Here is a 21,870-nt window from a genome sequence, read left to right as displayed (position 1 = left end):
ACAAAACATCCAACTGTGGAGCACGCATGTTTCCTCCTTTTGTGAATGACTTTTCGCCGCTAACCATCCATTCATTCCACTGTTCTTGAATGCGATCTTTAAATGGCTTGTTTAGGCACACATCCAGTGGCTGTACCAACGATGTCAATCCTGCAGGAATAACTGCCGCATCTGTGTTTAGTCTTGCAAGCATTTGCTTGGTGCTGGGAGTTAAATGAGCCCTGAACATATCCCACACCAGTAGACTACATTTTTGAATAAGTCCACCTGGTCGCCTGCTCCATACATTATCAAGCCATAGCTTTACCCCTTCTTCATCCATCCAGCCTTTTTCATTCACATGTACAAAACAACCAACAGGGAACTTGAATTTCGGCATTGTTTTTCTTTTAAAAATAATCATTGGTCTCAGTTTGGCGCCATCAGCTGTGCATCCTAGTACCACTGTAAAACTGGACTTCTCATGTCCTGTTGTTTTAATTAAAATTGTTTTTTCACCTTTTTGATGGACAGTTTTATTTCCAACCATATCAAAATTCATTGGAGTTTCATCCATATTTCCAATACTACTTAACGCATAGCCATGTTTAGTGCGCTGTTGTATTACGTATCGATGGAAACTATTTACTTTGCTATCAAGATCTGCAGGTAATTTTGGGGCGATTTTCATCTTTTGCCTCAGTACCATATTATGCCTTCCCATGAATCTAGTACACCAGGATACAGTGGCCTTAAATCTGTTGCTGTGATCTGGGTTAGATTTGGCCCACTGAAGTGCAAACAAATGTATTTTATTTCGTGTCACTACATAACCGTTTTGGCGATGCTCATTCACCATGTCTGCTACATGTTTTTCGAGTTCTGGCCAATGTGGAGTGCCTCTTCTTAATGCACACTTACCCCTTGGCATACTCTTTAATGCTTTTTCATTTGCTTTCCAGTCCCGAACCATCTTTTCTGTTACTCCATATTGTCTTGCAGCAGCGCAGTTATTATGTTCCATGGCAAAGTTTACAACTTTAAGTTTGAAACTGGCTTCATATTTCTTTCTTCTTGCCGGTGGAGCCATGATGGGGTTTTGACTGTTGGACATTTGTATACTGTACTGTATGTACTGGTGCTATACTGTATGAACAGGTACAGATACTGGTGCTGTACTGTATGCGGTACCCAGTATACAACAACCACCCAATCACGGCAAGCGATGTACCTTACCGGCGATTGGCTGGTTGTTGTATACAAAGCCTGCTTGGATTGGTCAGCTCTCCCTGCCTGCCCAGCCCTCCCTGTCTCCAAGACTATCAGAGCGGTAGCGCAAACACGCCTCTTTCACCTGTCTGGCCCGCCCTTGTATCCTATTACCTCCTTCTCTGCCTCTCAGATCTCGCACATGCACGCCTGCGCTGCTTCACTGCAGTCCTCAGGAGCGAGATCTGAGAGGCAGAGAAGGAGGTACGGTAATAGGATACAAGGGCGGGCCAGACGGGTGAAAGAGGCGTGTTTTTCTGGGCACAGCGCCGCTCTCTCTCTTTTTTCCATACCCCGGGCGTCCCGGACGCTTGCAGCTTGCTCCGCCCTTCACTTACACCTTCCCGGTGACGCTCCCCCTCACCTCATCATCGGGCGGGGATGCGGCCGCGGCCGTTTTTGAGCTCCCCCCACCATATGCGGCGACCGCAGATTCTCCAGTCTGGCTCGGAAGTTTCAGCACCCGCCCTATAAGACGACACCCGGCGTATAAGACGACCCCCGACTTCTGAGAAGATTTTCCTGGGTTAAAAAGTAGTCTTATATGCCAGAAAATACAGTAATCAAAAATGTAAGCCTAGTAAACAGAATCATGTTGTTTATGCCTCCTGCAGCAGAGTGGGAAAAAGTACATTAAAAAAAAATTAAGACAAGTGTATAAATGTTGGTTTTACTTTTTTAGTACTTATATCAGAAAAAAATTATTAGCAAAGGAATAATCAATATATCTTCTGGAATAGGCTACATCAGAGATTTCATGCTTTTGTATATCAGTTATGAATATCTACTATTAACTATACTCTAGTTGACCCCACTGACTTCTTTCTAGTTATTCCTAATTTACATTGATATGAGTGTCCAGGGGAATGAGACCCTAAGCCAGTGGTGGGCAGCCCACGGGCGCACATGGCCCATCAGGGTAATCTGCTAGCAGACCGCGAGACAGTTTGTTTACATTGACCATCCGCAGGCATGGCCACCTGCAGCTCCCAGTTGCCATGGTTCACCATTCCCAGCCAATGGGAGCTGCGGGAAGCAGCGGCCAGCATGCCCCTGCAGCCCACGCCGCTTCCCGCAGCTCCCATTGGCTGGGACTGACGAACCACAGCCATTGGGAACTGCGGGCGGCCGTGCCTGTGGATGGTCAATGGAAACAAATTGTCTTGCGGCCCGCCAGTCGATTACCCAGATGGGCCATCTGCGGACCATGGGCCGCAGGTTGCCCGCCACTGCTCTAAGCTCTGATGTCATAGTTAACACACTGGGGAAGAGCAATATACATATTTTATTTGTGTCAAGTTAAAGAAATGACACATTTTAACTAAATGATCATAGTTTTGGGTCTAATCCTGCACATATTTGTGCATGTGAATACCTGCTCACATGAGTAATCCCATATTCACATGGGTATTTCCAATGAAGAGAATGGGATTTCTCCCTTGATTAAAATTTCTCAGGTGCATGTATTCAGAATAAGGCCCTTGAGCACTAGTAAAGAAAAACTAAAAGCCCAGCATTGTTGAATCACTGTTTACTTAAAGTTGTAACGTGGTGCAAATCCATAAACGACTCTTTACTAATAGCACATAATTTTGTAATTAGCAATTGATGAGGTAGATGCTATTTCTGCTGAACATAGAATCATAGAATATCACAGTTGGAAGGGACCTCAGGAGGTCATCTAGTCCAACCCCCTACTCAAAGCAGGACCTAATCCCCAACTAAATCATCCCAGCCAGTGCTTTGTCAAGCCTGACCTTAAAAACCTTTAAGAAAGGAGATTCCACCACCTCCCTAGATAACCCATTCCAGTGCTTCACCACCTTCCTAGATGAAGTTTTTCCTAAACCTCTCCCACTGCAACTTGAGACCATTACTCCTTGTTCTATCATCTGGTACCACTGAGAACAGTCTAGATCCATCCTCTTTGGAACCCCCTTTCAGGTAGTTGAAAGCAGCTATCATATCCCCCCTCATTCTTCTCTTCTGCAGACTAAATAATCCCAGTTCCCTCAGCCGCTCCTCATAAATCATGTGCTCCAGTCCCCTAATCATTTTGTTGCCCTCCGCTGGACTCTTTCCAATTTTTCCACATCCTCCTTGTAGTGTGGGGCCCAAAACTGGACACAGTACTCCAGATGAGGCCTCACCAATGCCGAATAGAGGGGAATGATCACATCACTCAATCTGCTGGCAATGCCCCTACTTATACAGCCCAAAATGCCAATAGCCTTTTTGGCAACAAGGGCACACTGTTGTCTCATATCCAGCTTCTCGTCCACCATAACCCCTAGGTCCTTTTCTGCAGAACTGCTGCCTAGCCACTAGGTCCCTAGTCTGTAGCAGTGCATGCGATTCTTCCATCCTAAGTGCAGGACTCTGCACTTGTCAGATTTATTTTGGCCCAATCCTCTAATTTATCTAGGTCCCTCTGTATCCTATCCCTACCTTCCAGCATATCTACCACTCCTCTCAGTTTAGTGTCATCTGCAACCTTGCTGAGGGTGCAATCCACGCCATCCTCCAGATCATTAATGAAGATATTGAACAAAACCGGCCCCAGGACTGACCCTCGGGGCACTCCGCTTGATACCGGCTGCCAACTAGACATGGAGCCATTGATCACTACCCATTGAGCCCGATGATCTAGCCAGCTTTCTATCCACCTTACAGTCCATTCATCCAGCCCATACTTCTTTAACTTGCTGGCAAGAATACTGTTTGTTTATTGCTGTATGATGAATGTTCTATGTTGGGGTCGGCAACCTTTAGCACACGGCTCGCCAGGGTAAGCACCCTGACGTTGCTCGCCAGTTTGTTTACCTGCTGCGTCCTCAGGTTCAGCCAATCGTGGCTCTCACTGGCCACGGTTTGCTGCTCTAGGCCAATGGGGGTGGCGGGAAGTGGCAGCCAGCACATCCCTTGGCCTGCGCCGCTTCCCGCAGCCCCCAGTGCCTGGGACGGCGAACCGCGATCAGCCGAACCTGTGGACACGGCCGGTAAACAAACCGGCCTGGTCCGCCAGGGTGCTTACCCTGGTGAGCCATGTGCCAAAGGTTGCCGACCCCTGTTCTATGTAATAATTACAGATATTCTGGTTTTAGGGTGATGTTCAGAGCATAATGACTTCCTTTAACAATGGAATCATCAACTGCTCTTTCATTACAAGAAATCCCATATCGACTCAGTCAAAAGCTGCCAGCAATTTGTACTTCATATTTCTGGCCCAGGGACCATCATCAGCTGGTGAGTGTTGCCTTATCATGCAATGTCCAAATGGAAGACTAACAATTGAGGTGGTGTGCGCATATATACATACATACACACACACACACATATTTTGTGGAGGTTTGAAATGTGATCAGGATAACAGATTTTTTTTGGTCTGAGAAGATAACATGCTGACATGATGGCAGCAGCTTGATACATGTGAAGCTTACACTATTGGAAAAAAATATATTCTTTCCAAGTGTATTTGTCTTTTTTTTTTATTGCTTGTATAAGAGCAACACAAAGAGACCACCTGCAAGATGACAGCCCCATGGTGATAGGCATTGTACAGACAGTCTCTGCACCAAAGAGCTTACAGTCTAAATAAACAAGAGAGGGTGGGAGAGAAAATAGAAGTTGGTAGCTTACCAAAGGTCACACAGAAATCAGTGGCAGAGCTAGGAATAGAACCCAGGACTCCTGAGTCCCATTCCCTGGCCGTACTTAATGGGTCATGCTACTGAGTTAAAATATGTACAAAAATATAAAGAAATATTAATTTAATTTATTTAAAGAGCCAACAGCTTGAATAATGGTTGCTTAATGTTTTCAGGAAAGATACAGAAGCATCCTAGGACACCCTTTATCACTCCTCAGAAAGTGAACATTTCAAGCTATGAAGCAGTAGGTGGCACCAGTTCTACACCTTCTATTATTAAGGCTCATGGTAAGAATATTTTAAAGAAAGTAACTGGATGAATCAACTATCCATTCCTTCCTTGTAAGGGGGAAAGTGTATGGTTTTTCATAGATATGCTAACACTCACATCCTTTCTTATGAAATAAGGCTCCCATTTCTAGTCCTGCAGCTTCAAATCATATTGGACTTTAAAGTCATTTATTTTTATGTATAGAAAATCGGTCACTGCTGCTGAATTTCACCCATCTTAGAGGGGTGCGATGGGGAAATTCCACATTTGGGAGAAGGAGGACATCAAACCGCTGCCATTTTTTAAAGTTGCTCAGTGGATTGGACTACTAGAATAAGTCTTAGAGTAGATGGATTACTGAGTTAGGGGGAAGGGGATAGGAGAGGAAGCCAAAGGTGCACGATGAATTTATTTATTATATTGTTCTGCAAGTGATCAGATGATTCTCTAATTTGTCACATGGGTATTTATCTCCACATGTTGGGGCGGGGGAGGGGGGGCGTATAAACTGCACACACACACACACACTGAACCAGATCCTGAGCAGATGTAAATTAGCATGGCTTTATTGAAGGTCTGTGTCTATATTATGGGAAGTAATTATCTTCTGTAGCTGACACAGTAAAAAAGGCTAAATAATAATAAAGTTGAGCAGGAACTCGTACAAGAAACTTAGAGTAAAGAATTCATATTATATAGTTGATAATCCTCTGTATCAGTTATGAGTTATTTTACAGTGATCTAGACAATTTTAAAATTGATTTTCCACCACACAACAAATTACCTTTAATTTTCCAGAGCTCATTCATAATCTGATCTTTCTTGTGTGATCTTTCAAAAATAACATGATAGTTTTAGTTCTGGGAGAAGTATTTTGAAATATAGAGCACAGTAGTTTTTAAAGGGTGTTTATAATACACTTCCAGTCTGTTTCAAGGAAGATCAGTTGCAGTCATTAAAGATAAAAAGAAGATTAATCTTTAACTAAACGATACAAAATAGAAATATATGGATTTTAGATATTCCAAAATCTATTTGAACATTTGTTTTTTCTGGTTTATGCTCCACAGAGAGCTTTGATCTTGACAACTTGGATTTCTCTATACAGAATATCTTCAATATGTTACAAAATATGACAATAACAGATTTACAACAAAGGATATCTAACTGTTTCCTAGGAATGGCACAGTTCTAGACATTAACTGTACAGCTGGATTAAAATTCAGGAAAATTATATGGTTCTTTCATGATAATGTACCTGGTCATATTAATCACCTCGATTTTTGTTATTAAATCTTCATTTTTACAGAGTAACAAAGAGACACATTTTGTGACATTGTCAAGTAAAAATCACTGCTGTGTATGTCTAGTGTAGGAAAGAAGATGGCTATAAAGAGAGGCTTAGAAAAGAAGAGAGTACCAGGGAGAGGAGAGAGATCCCCCTACAGAGACTCAGGCTCAGAAACAGGTTTAGAGAAAAGAACTGAGAGAGAGAGAAAGAGAGGTTAGAAATGTATAATGACCCAGTGGGTGACTCATTTATCACTTATACTTGTTACTCCTGGGGGCATTGTGCACCCAAAAATTAAAAGTTCTGTGTGAAAAAATTAAAAATTCTGCAAATTTTATTTGTCAAAATAATGCTACATAATATTTATCTTGGTAAATTATTTCAAAATACCTGTCAACAAGTATGTCTGTAACAATGCAGAAATACATAAAAATTCCCCCAGGAGTAGACACTTAAAGAAACCCCTATGACAACTCCTGTTTCTCTGCCCTTTTCACCCCACCCCCACAGCCCAGCTAGGGGGCCAGACACCCACAACTCCTCCCCCCCAGAGCCCAGCCATGGAACACCCCCCCGCAGCCAATAAACCCGAATCCCCTCCTCATCCAAGCCCAGTCACGGGGGCCTCCCAGGCCAGATACCCGCATCCCCCCCCCCACACACAGAGCCCAGCCATGGGCCCCCCCTTTGCCCAGATATCCACACACCACAGAGCCCAGCCAAGGCCCCCCAGCCCAGACACTCACCCTCCTCACCGCCACCCTCCAGAGCCCAGGGATCCAGAGGGAGAAACAGCCTGATGCTCGGTCCCAGGCTTGCACGGAGTTTCCTGTGCACCGCTCTCTCCTTCCCTCAGGACATGCTGGGAACTGCAGCTGTCAGGAACCCTCTAGCTCTCTCCCCCTCTCCCTGGCAGTGTCTTCTACATGCCAGCTGGGCTCTGCTGGGTCCAGTAATCCCTAGTGGCAGCCAGCAGCACTGCAGCCCATTTCTACATACACAACCTTAATTTCTGCAAAATCCTGCATTGCGCAGTGGCGCAGAATTCCCCCAGCAGCAAAGACTTGTATATAAAATACAATTACATAGCAAAGTCTGTAACTAAAAGAAAGTTGCATCAATCCTGCAACTTTTTGAGTTCTTACCATTTGTATGAGTTTTTCAAGGGCTGCAATTTCTGATAAGTTTTATACCAGTCTCTGACTCCTAGAGACAAACTGTGTTTCCACTTTTGCAAAATAAGCCATTTGGCTACAAGTGCAGCCTAAAGGAGCTAGAGTTTTTGACAATTTGTAAAGCCTCATTTCTATCTGCATCTGACCTCTGGCTTGTCTATGCAAATGTTTAGTTCACTCCAAGCTGGGGTGAGACATTAGCTGCACTAGCCTGCTGCAGTGTAACTGTTCGTGTGCACCCTGCTGATGTGAACTAACAATCTGCCCATGTGCTTTGATTTAGTTCTGTTTCAAAGAAGACTAGATCAAAGCACTCTAACAAATTGTTAACATGCCTCCCCAGAGTAGACGAAGTTACACTGTAGTAGGTTAGTGAGGGCTAGAGTCAAACCACAGCTTTCTGAAGTCTAATTGTTTGTTTAGATAACCCCTAGCGTGAGAGTTTCAGTGTTAAAGGAATATTATTAACATTTAAAATAAAGTTTGTTCTATTACACACCTCTCTCTAACAGCCTTAATAATACACCTCTACCCCAATATAACGCTGTCTTCAAGAGCCAAAAAAAATCTTACCATGTGTAACAGGGTGGTTCCCCTGCTCCTGCCTGAGGGGTTTAAATAGGGTTACCATATGTAACAAATAAAAAAAGAGGACCCTCCACGGGGCCCTGGCCCCACCCATTTCCCCACCCCCGGCCCCGCCCCAGCCCCGCCCTAACTCCGCCCTCCTCCCTCCAGATATACCGTGTTATATCTGAATTCGTGTTATATTTGGAGCGCGTTATATCAGGGGAGAGGCGTACTGTCATGTTATTGCTGGAAGAAACAGAACTGTGGAGCTTCCCTCTTAGCAATGAAAAACAAGTGTTTATTATTTAGTTTGAAAGAAAGAGAGAATGTTAGCACACTAGCTTAATTACACTAAAAGAGAGAATCCTTTAGGGAAAGACCTAAGTAGTCTGGCTTCTATCCAACAAAGCACTTGAAAACTTGAGCAGTCTCATTGAAGTCAATGGAATTACCTATATGCTCCTAGTTAAGCACATTCTTGAGGCTTTGCTGGATTGTGGCAAGAGTGCTCAGCACCTTGTAAGCTTGAAGTGCAGCATTATTGTTGTGCTAACACATACACTTGCCCGTGTTTTCTACTTGCTTAGTACTGCCTGAAGGTATGATTTCAATTTTTTTTTAATTAGGAGTGGATTGGAATTACTGTTTAGAATTTGAACATATCATCTATTCATTGTCTTGGTTTTTCATAAGGGGCCCTGATGCTGATAGCCTGGATGACCACAGGAAGTATAGGAATGATATTTGCTAGGTATTTGAAGAATGCTATCGGAAAAACTCTCCTTGGCAAAGATATTTGGTTTCAGGTATGTAAATAAATGGAACAAAAACTATCAATTACTAGTTTCAGAGTGTATTTTTCACTTCATTCATCTGATGAAGTGGGTTCTGGCCCACGAAAACTTATGCCCAAATAAATTTGTTAGTCTCTAAGGTGCCACAAGGACGCCTCGTTGTTTTTATCAATGACTATAACACCATCACTGGCAAAATGAAATGATACAATGGGCAAACGAGTAAAAAGAAACTCTGATAAGATTGTTTTCTCTATTTCTTCTATCATTTTGCAGTGGAACTGGAGAAGCCATTTCTAAACAATAACTGATCAAAGGGAAGTATGTGTGTACACACACTCTCAAAATGCATAGGTCATCCCATTTATTAGAAAAAAACATCTGGAACCTTTGTATTCCGTAAATGGTTATGAACAATGACTATATTAACAAAAACCAGGGTTGGTAGCACTCAAAACAAAGTAGAATGATTCACTAGCCTACAAAGAGACTAAATGTGTAGCAAATATTATTATAGTTTGACCAGCTCTAATGTTTGAAGAGAGTATTTAAACAATGTTGAATACCACAGAACATCACAATCATATGCATGACATTGTTTTGGTTAACAAGAAGGAGAAAATGAGATCAGTGTGCTATAGGAAATAAAAGACCAACACAGGAAAGTTCTTGCATGATATAAAGAATGCCAGGTTACACCTCTTGCTCTCCTCTTTTTGTAGGGTTTATTCCAGACTAAGGAATAGGCATGTCAATAGTGTGAGGGGGTAGAGCTGGATGACAGTGCACTCTAGTACCTCTGTGGCAGCTCTAATTTTTGCCGGGGAACCATTTTTGCACCCATATGCTCTCAGGGTTAGAGAAGGTATAACAGGTGGCTTAGAACCACCTTTGCCTCCCCTTCCTGCAGTGGTGCCAAGCTTGGATCTAAAGTTGTAAAATAATCACTCTTAACAAAAATTTTGTTTGAATTTCCACACTATTACTAAAGAAATTAAAGAGGGTCATCATAGACACATGACTTGTAATGCCTCATCGCAAGCATGGAAGTTAAGAACAAGCTCTGAATTTATTGCCTTAATTTGGTGGTTCGACCACAGCTATTAGCTGAATTGTTATAAGTTCTTTTGTATTTCATGTGTCTAAGTTATGGCTATTCACAACTGTTCAATGGAAGGTACTGCTATCAAAAGATTGTCACACACTTCTATGGGAAGTCTCATTGAAAGTTTCCTTCTCGGTGCAATAGACCTCTGTGTAGTAAAATTAATACACAGTGACTGTGCTGCCCGGAGTGTTCAGAGTGATGCATTTACTTGACATGATTCACAAGAAGCTGTTATCCTGGAGGATCTCTTAATCCCAGGGGTGTTGGTCAGACTCTTGACCATTAAATGTATTTATTTGATGTTCATGGTAGATTCAGGTTCTTGAGAAAGGAAGCTTTCATTGAAAAATCCCAGGTTATGAACTTTTTTTAAAGGAGTCTATGGAAGTCCTAGCCCAAGTCCATGTGGTTGAGAAGATAGCCTTCCCAATGCAGAACAATGTAGTGCTGTTCTTCTCAGCCTGAAATGGCAGCTAAGACAGGCATGAACTGCCTTATTTATTTAACTTATGTTGATTCTGAAGCTTAACAATGGCACTTAAGGGCCATATTTTTCAAATGTAGCCATTCCCTCTCATGCCTAATTTGGACATGTAGTTACCATGATTGTCATAGAAATTGAGCAATTGCACACCCAAGTGGTCAGTTGTCATCAGTGGGAGTTCTGCCATGAGTCAAGGCCAATATATCACCCTAAATTTGTAGGCTCTTGCTGTGGAGCACAGTTAAACATAATTCAGCCTTCTTCGTATAATGAATGTGACACTCCCATTTTACATGCTATTACTGTGTATTGGAACCAGATTTTTCCCTTTTTTGGAAAATGGTGCAGACAGAAATATGCTTATTTTCGTGCAGTTGACATAGCAGTCAAAAAGTGTTTCTCTGGTTAGAAAACCATACACATCTTGAAACCATAAAGGTGCCCAATGCATTGCTTGGGTTATATATGTATGACATGATGTGAACAGGGAGATGAAGATAATTTGAACATTGTATGGCAGAGGTGGGCAAACTACGGCCTGCAGGCCACATCCAGCACACAGGACTTTCCTGCCCGGCCCCTGAGCTCCTGGCCCGGGAGGCTAGCCCTCAGGCCCTCACCCTCAGCCTACCACACCGCTGGCGCAATGCTCTGGGTGGCCGGGCAGCGCAGCTGCAGACCCCAGCCTGACCCGGTGCTCTGTGTTGCGCTGTGGCGTGGCTGGCTCCAGCCAGGTGGTGTGGCTGTAGCACCGCCAGCCACCGGTGCTCCAGGCAGCGCGGTAAGGGGGCAGGGAGCAGGGGAGTTTGGGGTGTGGATAGGGGTTGGGGTGGTCAGGGAACAGTGGGGTTGAATGGGGGCAGGGATTCCGGGGGGCAGTCAGGAAGGAGGGGGGGATTGGATGGGGTGGTGGGGGGCAGTCAGGGGACAAGGAGCGGGGGGGGGTTGGATAGAGGGCAGGGAAGTTTGGGGTGGGGGTGTGGATAAGGGTCGGTGGTCAGAGGGCGGGGAACAGGGGGTTGAATGGGTGCAGGGGTCCCCAGGGGCAATCAGGAAGGGGGGGGTTGGATGGGGCAGCAGGGGGCAGTCAGGGGTGGGTGTTTCAGGGGCAGTCAGGGGATGGAGCGGGAGGGATGGATGAGGCAGGGGTCCTGGGTGGGGGGGACCATCAGGGAACAGGGGGGTTGGATGGAGCAGGAGTCCCAGGGGGTGCTGTCAGGGGGCAAGAAGCGGGAGAGGGGATAGGGAGCAGGGGTCGGGCCATGCCTGGTTGTTGCAGGAGGCACAGCCTCCCCTAACCAGCCTTCCATACTATTTCCAAAACCCGATGTGGCCCTCAGGCCAAAAAGTTTGCCCACCCCTGTTGTATAGCGTCATTAGCTATGTTTTTTGCTGAGTAGACTGAATTGCCTCAGAACCTGATATGCTAACCAAGGGTGGTGTTACATAGTGCTACCAGCAGATGGAGACAGAGAATATATAAACTTTACAAAGAGTACCATAGCAGCTGAACTGTACCCCATTCCTCCCTGTCTCCCAGCTGCTGGGATTATCTTCTCACCAGCTGGACTAAGCTGTTTGGTTTCTCACACTACAGTTTTCAGTTTCACAGAGATCACTTAAAGCAAAATGTTCTAATTTGGGGCTAGATTGTACAACCCTTACTCACCCAGGAAAGCACCAACCCAGATGGTCCCAGTGACTTTGGCATGAGGGTATACAATCTGTGAGGCCCTTTGGTACCCAGAGTTGGACATCTTGGGGCAGTTCTTCAGCTGGTGAAAATTATCAGAGCTCCACTGAAATCAAAGGAGCTGCGACAATTTACACCAGCTATGGATCTATTGCATAATTACTGACCCAATTTTCAGAGGTTCAAAATTGATCTTCCACAGCTCCCATTGATCTGAAAATGTTGACCTTAGTTTTGAATGTAACATACTCCATGGCATAGTTTTATTTTCTTTTCCCCTTTGCTCATAATGGAAGTCTCCATAGAAAGTAGGCTGACCATTTTTAGTATCTTTACTTCCTCGTCAGAGGCAAAATTCTCTCCTTTTGCTTTATGTAGATTTCTGAAATTATTAATTAAATGTAAGCCCTTGGTTTGATAAGTATGTTAGTTACAGATATTTTAATAGTTTGGGATAGGCTGGTAAACCCAAGAATTCAATTTCTGCTACTTAATCATGTGACCTGCTGTATGGGAGTTTTTTAGAAATTCAAATATTGGCAATAAAAGGAGTTAATTCATTGACCTGCAGAGAGACATTTTGCAAACTGTTTATAAAGAAGCTAGTTGTCAAACACTAACTAATACACTGTCTTTTGGTGGTGCCATTAAAAATGAAAGAAATTCTATGTTCAGACAAGACACACAGATAGGTGAAGCTGCATTAATCAATGGATAATCAAAGGCAGAAGTAGAATAATATTTTTCACCTCTTTAAGTGAACCTTAACCAACTTTGTCTCTAACCATACATATTAAGGTTAACAGGCTTACAACCTCTTACAAATTTCCAATATCTAACCAACTGAACTTTTTCAGTTATATACTAACATAAAAATTCTTCAACTTGTACTATTGCAACAAAATAACAAACACATTAATATATACTATGGATGAGTTTAATAACCTGTAATCTGTTTTTACTTAGATTCATTTGTCTCTGATGGTGATAACTGTCGCAGAAACAATAACTGCCTTTGTACTGGCCTTTGTAGCAGTAATGGGATGGGCTAATGTAAGTTTTACCCAGTTTCTCCCCACCAACTTTCTTGGTTAACACATTATAGAAAATATTTTCTTCTCATTTTTGTGTCTTCAAATGTAAATACAGAACTGAGTGTTCACTAAAGACCTTCCAGTGTACAACCCACTGCTGTTAGATTGTTATGCCCTTTTGCTAGTTTAAGAAAATTGTTCTTATGCAATATAATCTCTCGTCATGTTAGTCATATTCTAGACACAACACATCCTGCAGTTTGGCCGGGGGTTAGACTAGATGACCCTGGTGGTACCTTCTAACCCTATGATTCCCTTTATTTCTTGCCATTATGATGTACTGAGTAACTGATAAAGTAATTTCTCTATCTGTTCTGTCTTCAACATTTCACCTCTTAGCTCTCCTTGTTTGTTTCACATCTCAGCTATATACATGCCTTCTTTCCCTATCATGGAAATCTGCTTACCTTATTCTTGTCAGAGATCAGCCTGAATCAGAGGCTTAGAGCCAAACCCTCTGAAGCCCTGAAACTTTTGGAAAGTTTGTGTCCAAACATCACATCTATGACGGGGCTATCTATGTAATTACCCTGAATCAGAACTTCTCACAACCTGGTGAAGCTTCAGCTCTGGAATCCAGGTTGTGTAATTCATGTTGCAATTACAGGTCCTGATCCTGCAAAGGGATTACTTCACTCCTTTCTCCTGAGCAGAGTGCCACTGTTGGCAATGGGACTGCTGTGGGAGTAAAGGTGTGCACGTGCAGATCCCTTTACAGGATCAGGGCCATATAGCTACTTACCTAACTCCCTGTCTGTAATGTGTTTCTTATCTCACCATGTAACATACTGTAACACATGACCCTATTTTTACTTTTTCCTATCAAAACACAGTTTTCCTTTAACAAAAAATGCTGCTCAGCATAACCAGTATTACCTAAAGTTTGGAGGAAAAGGGTTAGGATAAGAGATTCTGATTATTATTATTCTTACTTGCATTATCAGTCTGCTTTGTTTCCCCATCTTTGTGGGGGAGTGTGGAACTTATTTCAATACTTTACATAATGTGGAGCTAAAACTATAGATTTCTGCAAGGAAAAATAAATTTAAAGATTCATTACTATACACTGGCCCTTTGATGGATTTACAGTGAAATTTAAGGGCCAGATTCTACTTCCAGTTGGACCAGAATAAATCTGGAGTGACTTCTTTGACTTCAGTGGAGTCATTCCAGTTTTATTCTGGTATAACTGAGAGCGTGATTCGGCCCTAAGTTGTCAGGAAGCATCTTTAAAAGTAGCGATTAAGAAACCAAATCCCAGACATCAATGCTATGTGCTGATCTCTTCCATAGGATGCAGAAGCCCATGCTGTCATCGGATGCATTGTCATGATTCTTTCTTTCTTTCAACCAGTGATAGCTTTTTTTCGGCCTTCTCCTCAAAGTAAAAGGTATGTACATCTAAGTGATCCAATAGAATGGACTTTTAAACCTGGGCATTTATTAAAAAGACTTACAAAGTTGGAGCGCACATTGTATATAGGATTTTTAAAGCCAAATCATGAAGTGATGATTTGCTGGAAGTTAGTTGGAGCAAAGAAGCGTGCAACGTCATGAGGAGACAGTCCTTTAAATCCAGCTGCTCACTTCTGGGATTTACGCAGGGCTTCTTTGCAACAAAATAGAAAAATAAGTGTTGTCACTATGGCTTTCACTCCCTTTTAAAGGTAATCTACATAAGAGTTTTGTATGCTTGGAGTTTGGGTGTTTTCTGCTACTTTTTGCTATTAGAAATTCACATCCTGTCTATGCTGGAAGACTGAATGGAGAACTAGTGGAATGGTGCTATCACAAGAGTCAATGAGGAAAGGAAGAGATTTTCACTGAGACTGTTTAAAACTCTTATTGTTTGGTTTTGTGAAGACCTACAGAACTCAACAACTAATTCACTATTCTGGAGAAAGAGACTTTGTTAAAGATGCAACAATCCAATCCTTTCCATATACAGCCTGGAGGTCCTCCAGCAAACTAGGGGGGCAAGCTAGACTTAGCACATGGTAAACAAACAAAATAACCCTAAAAGCCAAGCAGCAGAAACAAATACTAAGTCTTACCAGCCTTCTTCCTATATTAAAAAGAAGGGAAAGGAAACTAGTCCAATTAAAAATATCCTCCCTGCTCCACCCAGGGTCTGTGTGGTGGCAATAAGATACTTCCCCCTATTTGAGGATGATCTTCCTCTCCACCACACTGTCTGGTGAGTGTGGCTTGTCCCATTCTGTGTACCTTTCCGCTCCTCAATGCCTGCTTGCTTATCAATATCAGAAGGCTTGCCCTGCCCCCCCCCCCAACTCCAATGTGGCCAGAGTCTCAATATGACAGAGGATTAAGGTGGGTCTGACACTCCTTCACCCTTCTACATGACCAGATAAGAGCTGTGGGAACATAACCCCTAAACCCAGATTGCTACTACAGTGGCCTCTCCCTAGAACAAGTGGCATACTTTGACAAGCTGGTGCACATGATCTGCCCATGGCCGCCTTCTGATAAATCCAACCCATGCAGAATTAACAAGCTATTGCATGACTGATGATTGCTTTTGGATGTTAGGAAAGCAGCTTACCCAAGATTTTGCTGTCACTGTTTTAAGCAATGCTAATAGGTGGTAGCTGAAGTAGTCATCGGTGTACCTACCTTTGGATACAAGGTCATATTAGTTTTCATTTAGACCAAAGAGCTCTGTGAGCCTTTTAGGATCTGCAACAACTTATTTGTTATCCATAAAAGATTTTGACTCAAGTGTGTTGTTTGGCTCGTTCACTTAAACCACAAATTGGAATGATAGCTCAGATTCATCAGCTCTTGTATTTTCACTTACAAAAAATTGACATCTCACTTCATTGCATAGCTCTCTTCCAGTCCACTCTTGATAATACATCTTTCTACTACAGATGAGTCAGAGCCAAAACTCCGTATTCAGACACCCTTGAAATTTGGGGAGTGTTAATTATATTTTTCATGCATTTGAGAGAACAATGAATCTTGAAGTTTTAGGGTCACAACAAGTAATATGTGATGGATTTATCAGACTCTGGACATTCTCTACTGGTACCTACCAGATAAGAACTATAATTTGGAATTGGATTGTAAAAGGCAAGTGGGCAATCTTTGGGAGGTAAAGAGTGTGAGTGTCTAGAAGGATGAGGAGGGCAGCAGGAGGAAACTGCAAAAAGTGGGAGAAGATGAGAGGATCTTGAAAAGGCTACTTCTTGTGTACAGCATAATAAGCATTCAGTAACAGACTGCAAAAACAATTGTGTTTTGTTTTTTTTTAATGAGAAGTGCCTTTTGCAGTTCTCTACAGGGAAATCCCTCCTATGTGAGCCATCTGCCATTTCTTTCCTGGCGTTCAGTTGAAAAATGATCTAAAGGCATCTAACACCCTTAAGAACCTACAGTGTTTCCCTGAGGGATTTATTATCTCAAGAGTTTTGAAAAACTAGTCTGGCATATTATTCACTGTCTGTGTTTTTGAAATAAAATTTTACTATGTCACACTACTGTCTCATAAAAGAATAATATTTAACACATCATTTCTATTGTACCAACAGGAGATTTATTTTTAACTGGTTTCATGCTCTAAATGCTTTTGTCATAAAAGTCCTGGCCGGTGAGTTGTTTTAATATTTAAATAATGTTCATATAACTACTATAGATTCCCCTTTGGAGTGCCCATATATTCAGACTAGAACTATTGAACTGAGTTTATAATTCCATTTTTAATATTCATCTTATTGATCAATTTTTCAGAGGAGGCAGGTCTGGGAGTCAGGATAAGGACTGGTTGAAAAAATTTCATCAAAACTGTGTTTGACAAAATTGTTTTTTATTAAACTACTTTTCACAAAAAAGTAGTTTAATAAAAAAACATCTGCTTCCTACAGAATTTTTCATTTAAACACTTTGAAAGTTTTCAGTTGTCAGTTTTGGCTAAAATATGAAATAATTCAATTGAGAAATGCTACTGCAGTTCTCATCAGAGTTGTAGTTCAGTTACCTAATGTCCCCATTTTCCTCTTTCAGCTAAGCTCCCAAACTTGACTGCATCTCCCATGGTACACCAGACATGGGACTCCACTGATGCATCAAGATGAGAGATTTTTGGTGCATCACAGTAGATGCAGTCTGACCAAAGACTCCTGTCTGGAGAGGAGAATGGGGACATGAACTTAAACTACAACTTCAATGAGGTGTGCATTTCCAAATTAAAGTATTGTGGTTTTCAGCCAGTTTTCACCAGTAGGTCAAAACTATTAGTGGAAAATTTCAACAAAAACAATTTTTGTCATTTACATTGACATTTTCCATGGGGGAGGAGGGATGTCCATTTGTCAGGATTCCTGCATTCTGTTCCCAGCTCTCCCACCAATTTGCTGTGTTACCTTGAGCAAGTGTCTTAATTTCTCTGTTCTCAGTTGCCCCACTGCAAATTGCTTAAAATATTACAAAGATCCTGATTCAGAGTCCACTGAGGTCAATTGAAAGACAATGGGTGCTATATCAAGCTCTTACTTCACAAGTATTTAAACTTAATTAGCATTGAAAGGTCTTCCGATGTAAAGTGCAATAATAGTGAAGATGATGATGATTATAATTATGACTAATAATTAACGTGGGTTCTTGTGTCATCTAAAGTTAATTCTTAGCGTTCTCTATTTTGTTTGCCTTAATTATATTTTGAACATACAGGTAATGCACGGATTCAACTTGAGTCATGAATTTTTAAGCATAAAAAACGCAGCAAAAGTAAAGAAATTATAACACCTTACACATTTTTAGAACATTTAATTGAATTTGTTTTACCAAATGTTGCATTGGCATGAAACTGGAGCATATGGATGCTTTTACATATGGAAGTGATTACTTTTCTAACAGTAACCAGTACACATCATCCTCACAGGGCCATTAGAGTCAGGAGTGGCAGGGAGTGCCATGAACTGGAGATAGAAGAGTCATTAGTATCTGTGTGTGACAGGGGGGCCTCTAGGCACTTCTGAATTGCTGAATAAGCACCCATCCTACTCCCCAAGCCCTGGCTCCACATGCTGCACTTAGTGGTTAAGTGCTTTCCTGAATGAAGAAGACTCTCATCAGCTCTTCTCTCTTTCTTCCAAGTGCAATGCCCTGCTACTCCACTTGTGGCATTCACTTACCCAATCTCCATAGGATCAGAGCACTGAGGTCAGGAGCTAACTATCTGCTTTTACGGCATATCATCTTGGCTGACACACAGGGAATTAAATGGGGGCCAGGGGCAGAAGTTTCTACAGCTTGAGCTGTACCTGATTCATATCCTCTGTAGGTTGGGCACAGAGGATCTGTAAAATACACCTACTAGTAGGTTACATCACCATTATTAATGCTGCTTTCCAAGCTTCTGAATAGTATTTCCAGATCAAACAATCACACGTAAAAAATTAAAATGTCTATTGAAATTGTGAATGGAGTCCATAATGATCAGTGGTTTTATATCAAGTGTGTGTTTTGTTTTGTTGCTCTTTAGTTGCTGTCATATTTCTGGGACTACAGATGCTTGACTCATCTCCCAGCCGATGGATGGTCAAAACTATGGGAGGATTTGTAGGATGGGAGGCATTAGTGTACATAATGCTTGATGCAAATGCTTGGTTGAAAAAGAAAGGTAAAGCTCAGCCACAATTCATATGAAGAAATGTTTTTCTTTTAGCAAAGGCAAGAAGTAAAATGAAGACTCGTAATTTTCTTGGTTATATTTTTCAGAGAAATATGAAGATTCACATAGGAAGGTAATGTTGATATCACATTTTAAAACACTAATGAGGTGTAAAATGTTTTATTTTTCATACCACTGAAAATACATTTTGCATCACTTTGGGATGTGATCTTGTCAGATCTCTTGAGTTAACTGGAGTTAAGCTGAGTTAATACTCAAATGGGAAACCACCACACAAAACCCAGGTTGCTGCAGGAAGATGAATTCATAGATTTATTTTTTTTAAGGCCTGAATTATGATCACCTAGTTTAGCCTCCTATGTCAGGCCCTTAGTGCATATTTTCAAAAGACCTCCAATCTTGATTTAACGACTTCAAGTGATGTAGAATCCTTCACGTCACTTGGTAAGTTGCTCCATTGATTAATTACAATCGCTTTTACAAATTTGCACCTTATTTTCAGTCTTAATGTGTCTAGCTTTACATTTCAACCATTGGATCTTATATCTTTTCTGCTAGACTAAAGAGCACTCTACTATCATAAATCTTCTCCATATAGGTACTTAGACTGTGGTCAGGTCACCTCTTAACTTTCTCTTTGGGTTGAGTTTTCAATTGGTGGCAGTGAAGTGGCACTGCATAAGTGACAGTGAGAGCTGGGGACACTGTTGCTAGAGGTGCTGTCTTTCAGATGAGAGGCAAACTGTGATATGATCCCAAAATATCCCCTGAAACTTTTTGCAAGTGTAGAGTTTCTAACCCCAGTACCCTGTTCAAATTCTAATTTGGATAATTACAATCTGGTTACCTGTACTTAAAACCCTCAAGCATTTTCAATTAGACACACAGCTTATGCTCTTTTCTCTTTTCCCAGTCTTCTTCAGAGTGACTCCTTCTCTAAATTCCTTCTAGTGTTGCCAAGTGTGTATTGAACTTATCAATTCTATTTAATTATCAACAAACAGAAAACTGATACAGCTGCTTAGTACATACTTGGGCTGTTACTAAAACTGATGTACAAATAGAATTTAATTTTATATTTCTTTTAATAATTCTCTTTTAATGTTTTTATCCTTTCTAGGTAAAAAATGAAATGGTTCTATTTTTAATATATACATGTGGAAACCTGGCATTTTTAATAGCACTGCTTGTGGGAATTGGAAAATCCTAAAATGGACAGAACTTATCTTGGAGGAATGAAGATTATTCCGATCTTGAGACACTTCTAGAGTAAATACAAAAAAAATGAACACTGAATAGATGTGTTAGCAAGTTTTTAATTGTTTATAAATAATATTTTATGTTCTCTAATTGACACATTATCATTTTCTACACAATAATTGAAAATAATTTTTATAAATGAGATTCCATTAGCTACTTATTGGAGATGTTCTACACAGTATAGTATGATGCAGATAATTATTTCTGACATGAAAGGTAAGAAGGCAATATATAAATGCTAGGTGTTCACAGTTGTTTCATATTACACTCCTTTCTAACCTTTGTCGATGTTTCCATCTTTAACAAGAGAGGATTTGTTTGTGTAGAGAAAAAGTTGAGGACCTGATTTTCATATGACTAACTTAGACTGAACTGCACAGGCAAATCTCTGTGCCCATCAGAGTCCTGTTGGCTTCAGGATTTCAGTGAGGCTCAGTGCAGGCTCAGAGGTCCATCGGCAAGGTTCCCAGTACAAGGTCAGGGCCACAGAGCATGTCTACACAGGAGCTGGAAGGTGTAATTCCAGCTCAAGGAGATAGACCTGTGCTGTCTCTGATCAAGTTAGCACTCAAAAAAACAGAAGCATCATCATGGCTGCACAAGCAGCAGAACAAGGTAGCTACACTGAGTACATACATATGGTCTTGGACAGGATCGTACTTGGGGCCCTAGCCCATGCTGCTCTCATGCCACAGTGGCCATACTTCTTTTTTTTTTTTTTAGCATGCTAGCTTACTCAGAGCTAGTTTAGCTAAGTCTCCTCAAGCTGGAATTTAAACCTTCCAGCTCCTGTGCAGACCTATTCCCAGACTACTGTAGGCTTCTGTTCCCAGTGATATCAACCAAAAAACTCCCTCTGACTTACATGGTGCAGGATCCGACCTATAGTCAGTGCCTGGCTGTGTTCATGCTTGTTCAGATTTAATGGGTATTTCTAATATAATTCCTTGTTTTCAAATGCTCATAACTTTCTTTTTTAGTCTGAAAACAGGAACATGAGATTTAAAATGCAGCTATGTTTTGAAAATTGTAAAGGTCCCAGAACCCATGATGTACTCTATATAAGCTTCTTTTTTATTAATTGATTGTAGTTTTTATAATGCAATGTACATATGATGAATAATAAAGCAGGTCTCAAAACAGGCTAACTAGTCCATAACCTTCAGTTGTGTAGCCATATTATATAGTCATCTACTGGATAGAAAGTATATAGGGCCCAAATCCTGCTCACCTGCCTCATATGAATGGTCCCACTGAACTTCAATGGGATTTGGCCCATGATGGTTACTTTTGAATTTTTGCTGAAATATATTTATAACACTTAAGATATTAAAAACAGTGTTCAAAAGAATGACACAATGTACCTTAAACTTAGAAGAACCCATTGATTATTATGCTATAGGCCTTTGGATGAAAAATGGCTTTATGGAATTTATAGGATTGCAGCTTTTATGCAATAATATATTATCCCTTTTGTCACTGCTGAGATAATAAAGCAATATCACTGCATACAACTGTTTTATGCAGTGTTGTAGCCATGTTGGTCCTAGGATATGAGAGAGACAAGGTGGATGATGTAT

At 41.4% G+C, this 21,870-nt stretch overlaps 1 protein-coding gene across 2 annotated transcripts; it reads left to right on the top strand.

Annotated features, from left to right (window-relative positions):
* Positions 1-4,278: 4,278 nt before the first annotated feature.
* On the top strand, positions 4,279-21,861 carry LOC117882212 (putative ferric-chelate reductase 1). Of its 2 annotated transcripts, XM_034780279.1 has the most exons (9): positions 4,279-4,494; positions 5,072-5,185; positions 8,898-9,010; positions 13,250-13,336; positions 14,671-14,768; positions 16,929-16,987; positions 18,881-19,018; positions 19,117-19,142; positions 20,151-21,861. In XM_034780279.1, the coding sequence occupies exons 1-9, from the start codon at positions 4,371-4,373 to the stop codon at positions 20,238-20,240; spliced, it is 849 nt and encodes a 282-aa protein (XP_034636170.1). In that variant the 5' UTR covers positions 4,279-4,370; the 3' UTR covers positions 20,241-21,861. The 2 variants fall into 2 exon arrangements, with proteins under 2 accessions (XP_034636170.1, XP_034636171.1); XM_034780280.1 differs by lacking the exon at positions 13,250-13,336.
* Positions 21,862-21,870: the final 9 nt, after the last annotated feature.

This window comes from Trachemys scripta, chromosome 8 (genome assembly GCF_013100865.1).
Source record: "Trachemys scripta elegans isolate TJP31775 chromosome 8, CAS_Tse_1.0, whole genome shotgun sequence".
Taxonomy (NCBI): Eukaryota; Metazoa; Chordata; order Testudines; family Emydidae; genus Trachemys; species Trachemys scripta.
The sequence above is the reverse complement of the archived record's forward strand: the minus strand, read 5'-3'. Positions and strand labels throughout refer to the sequence as shown.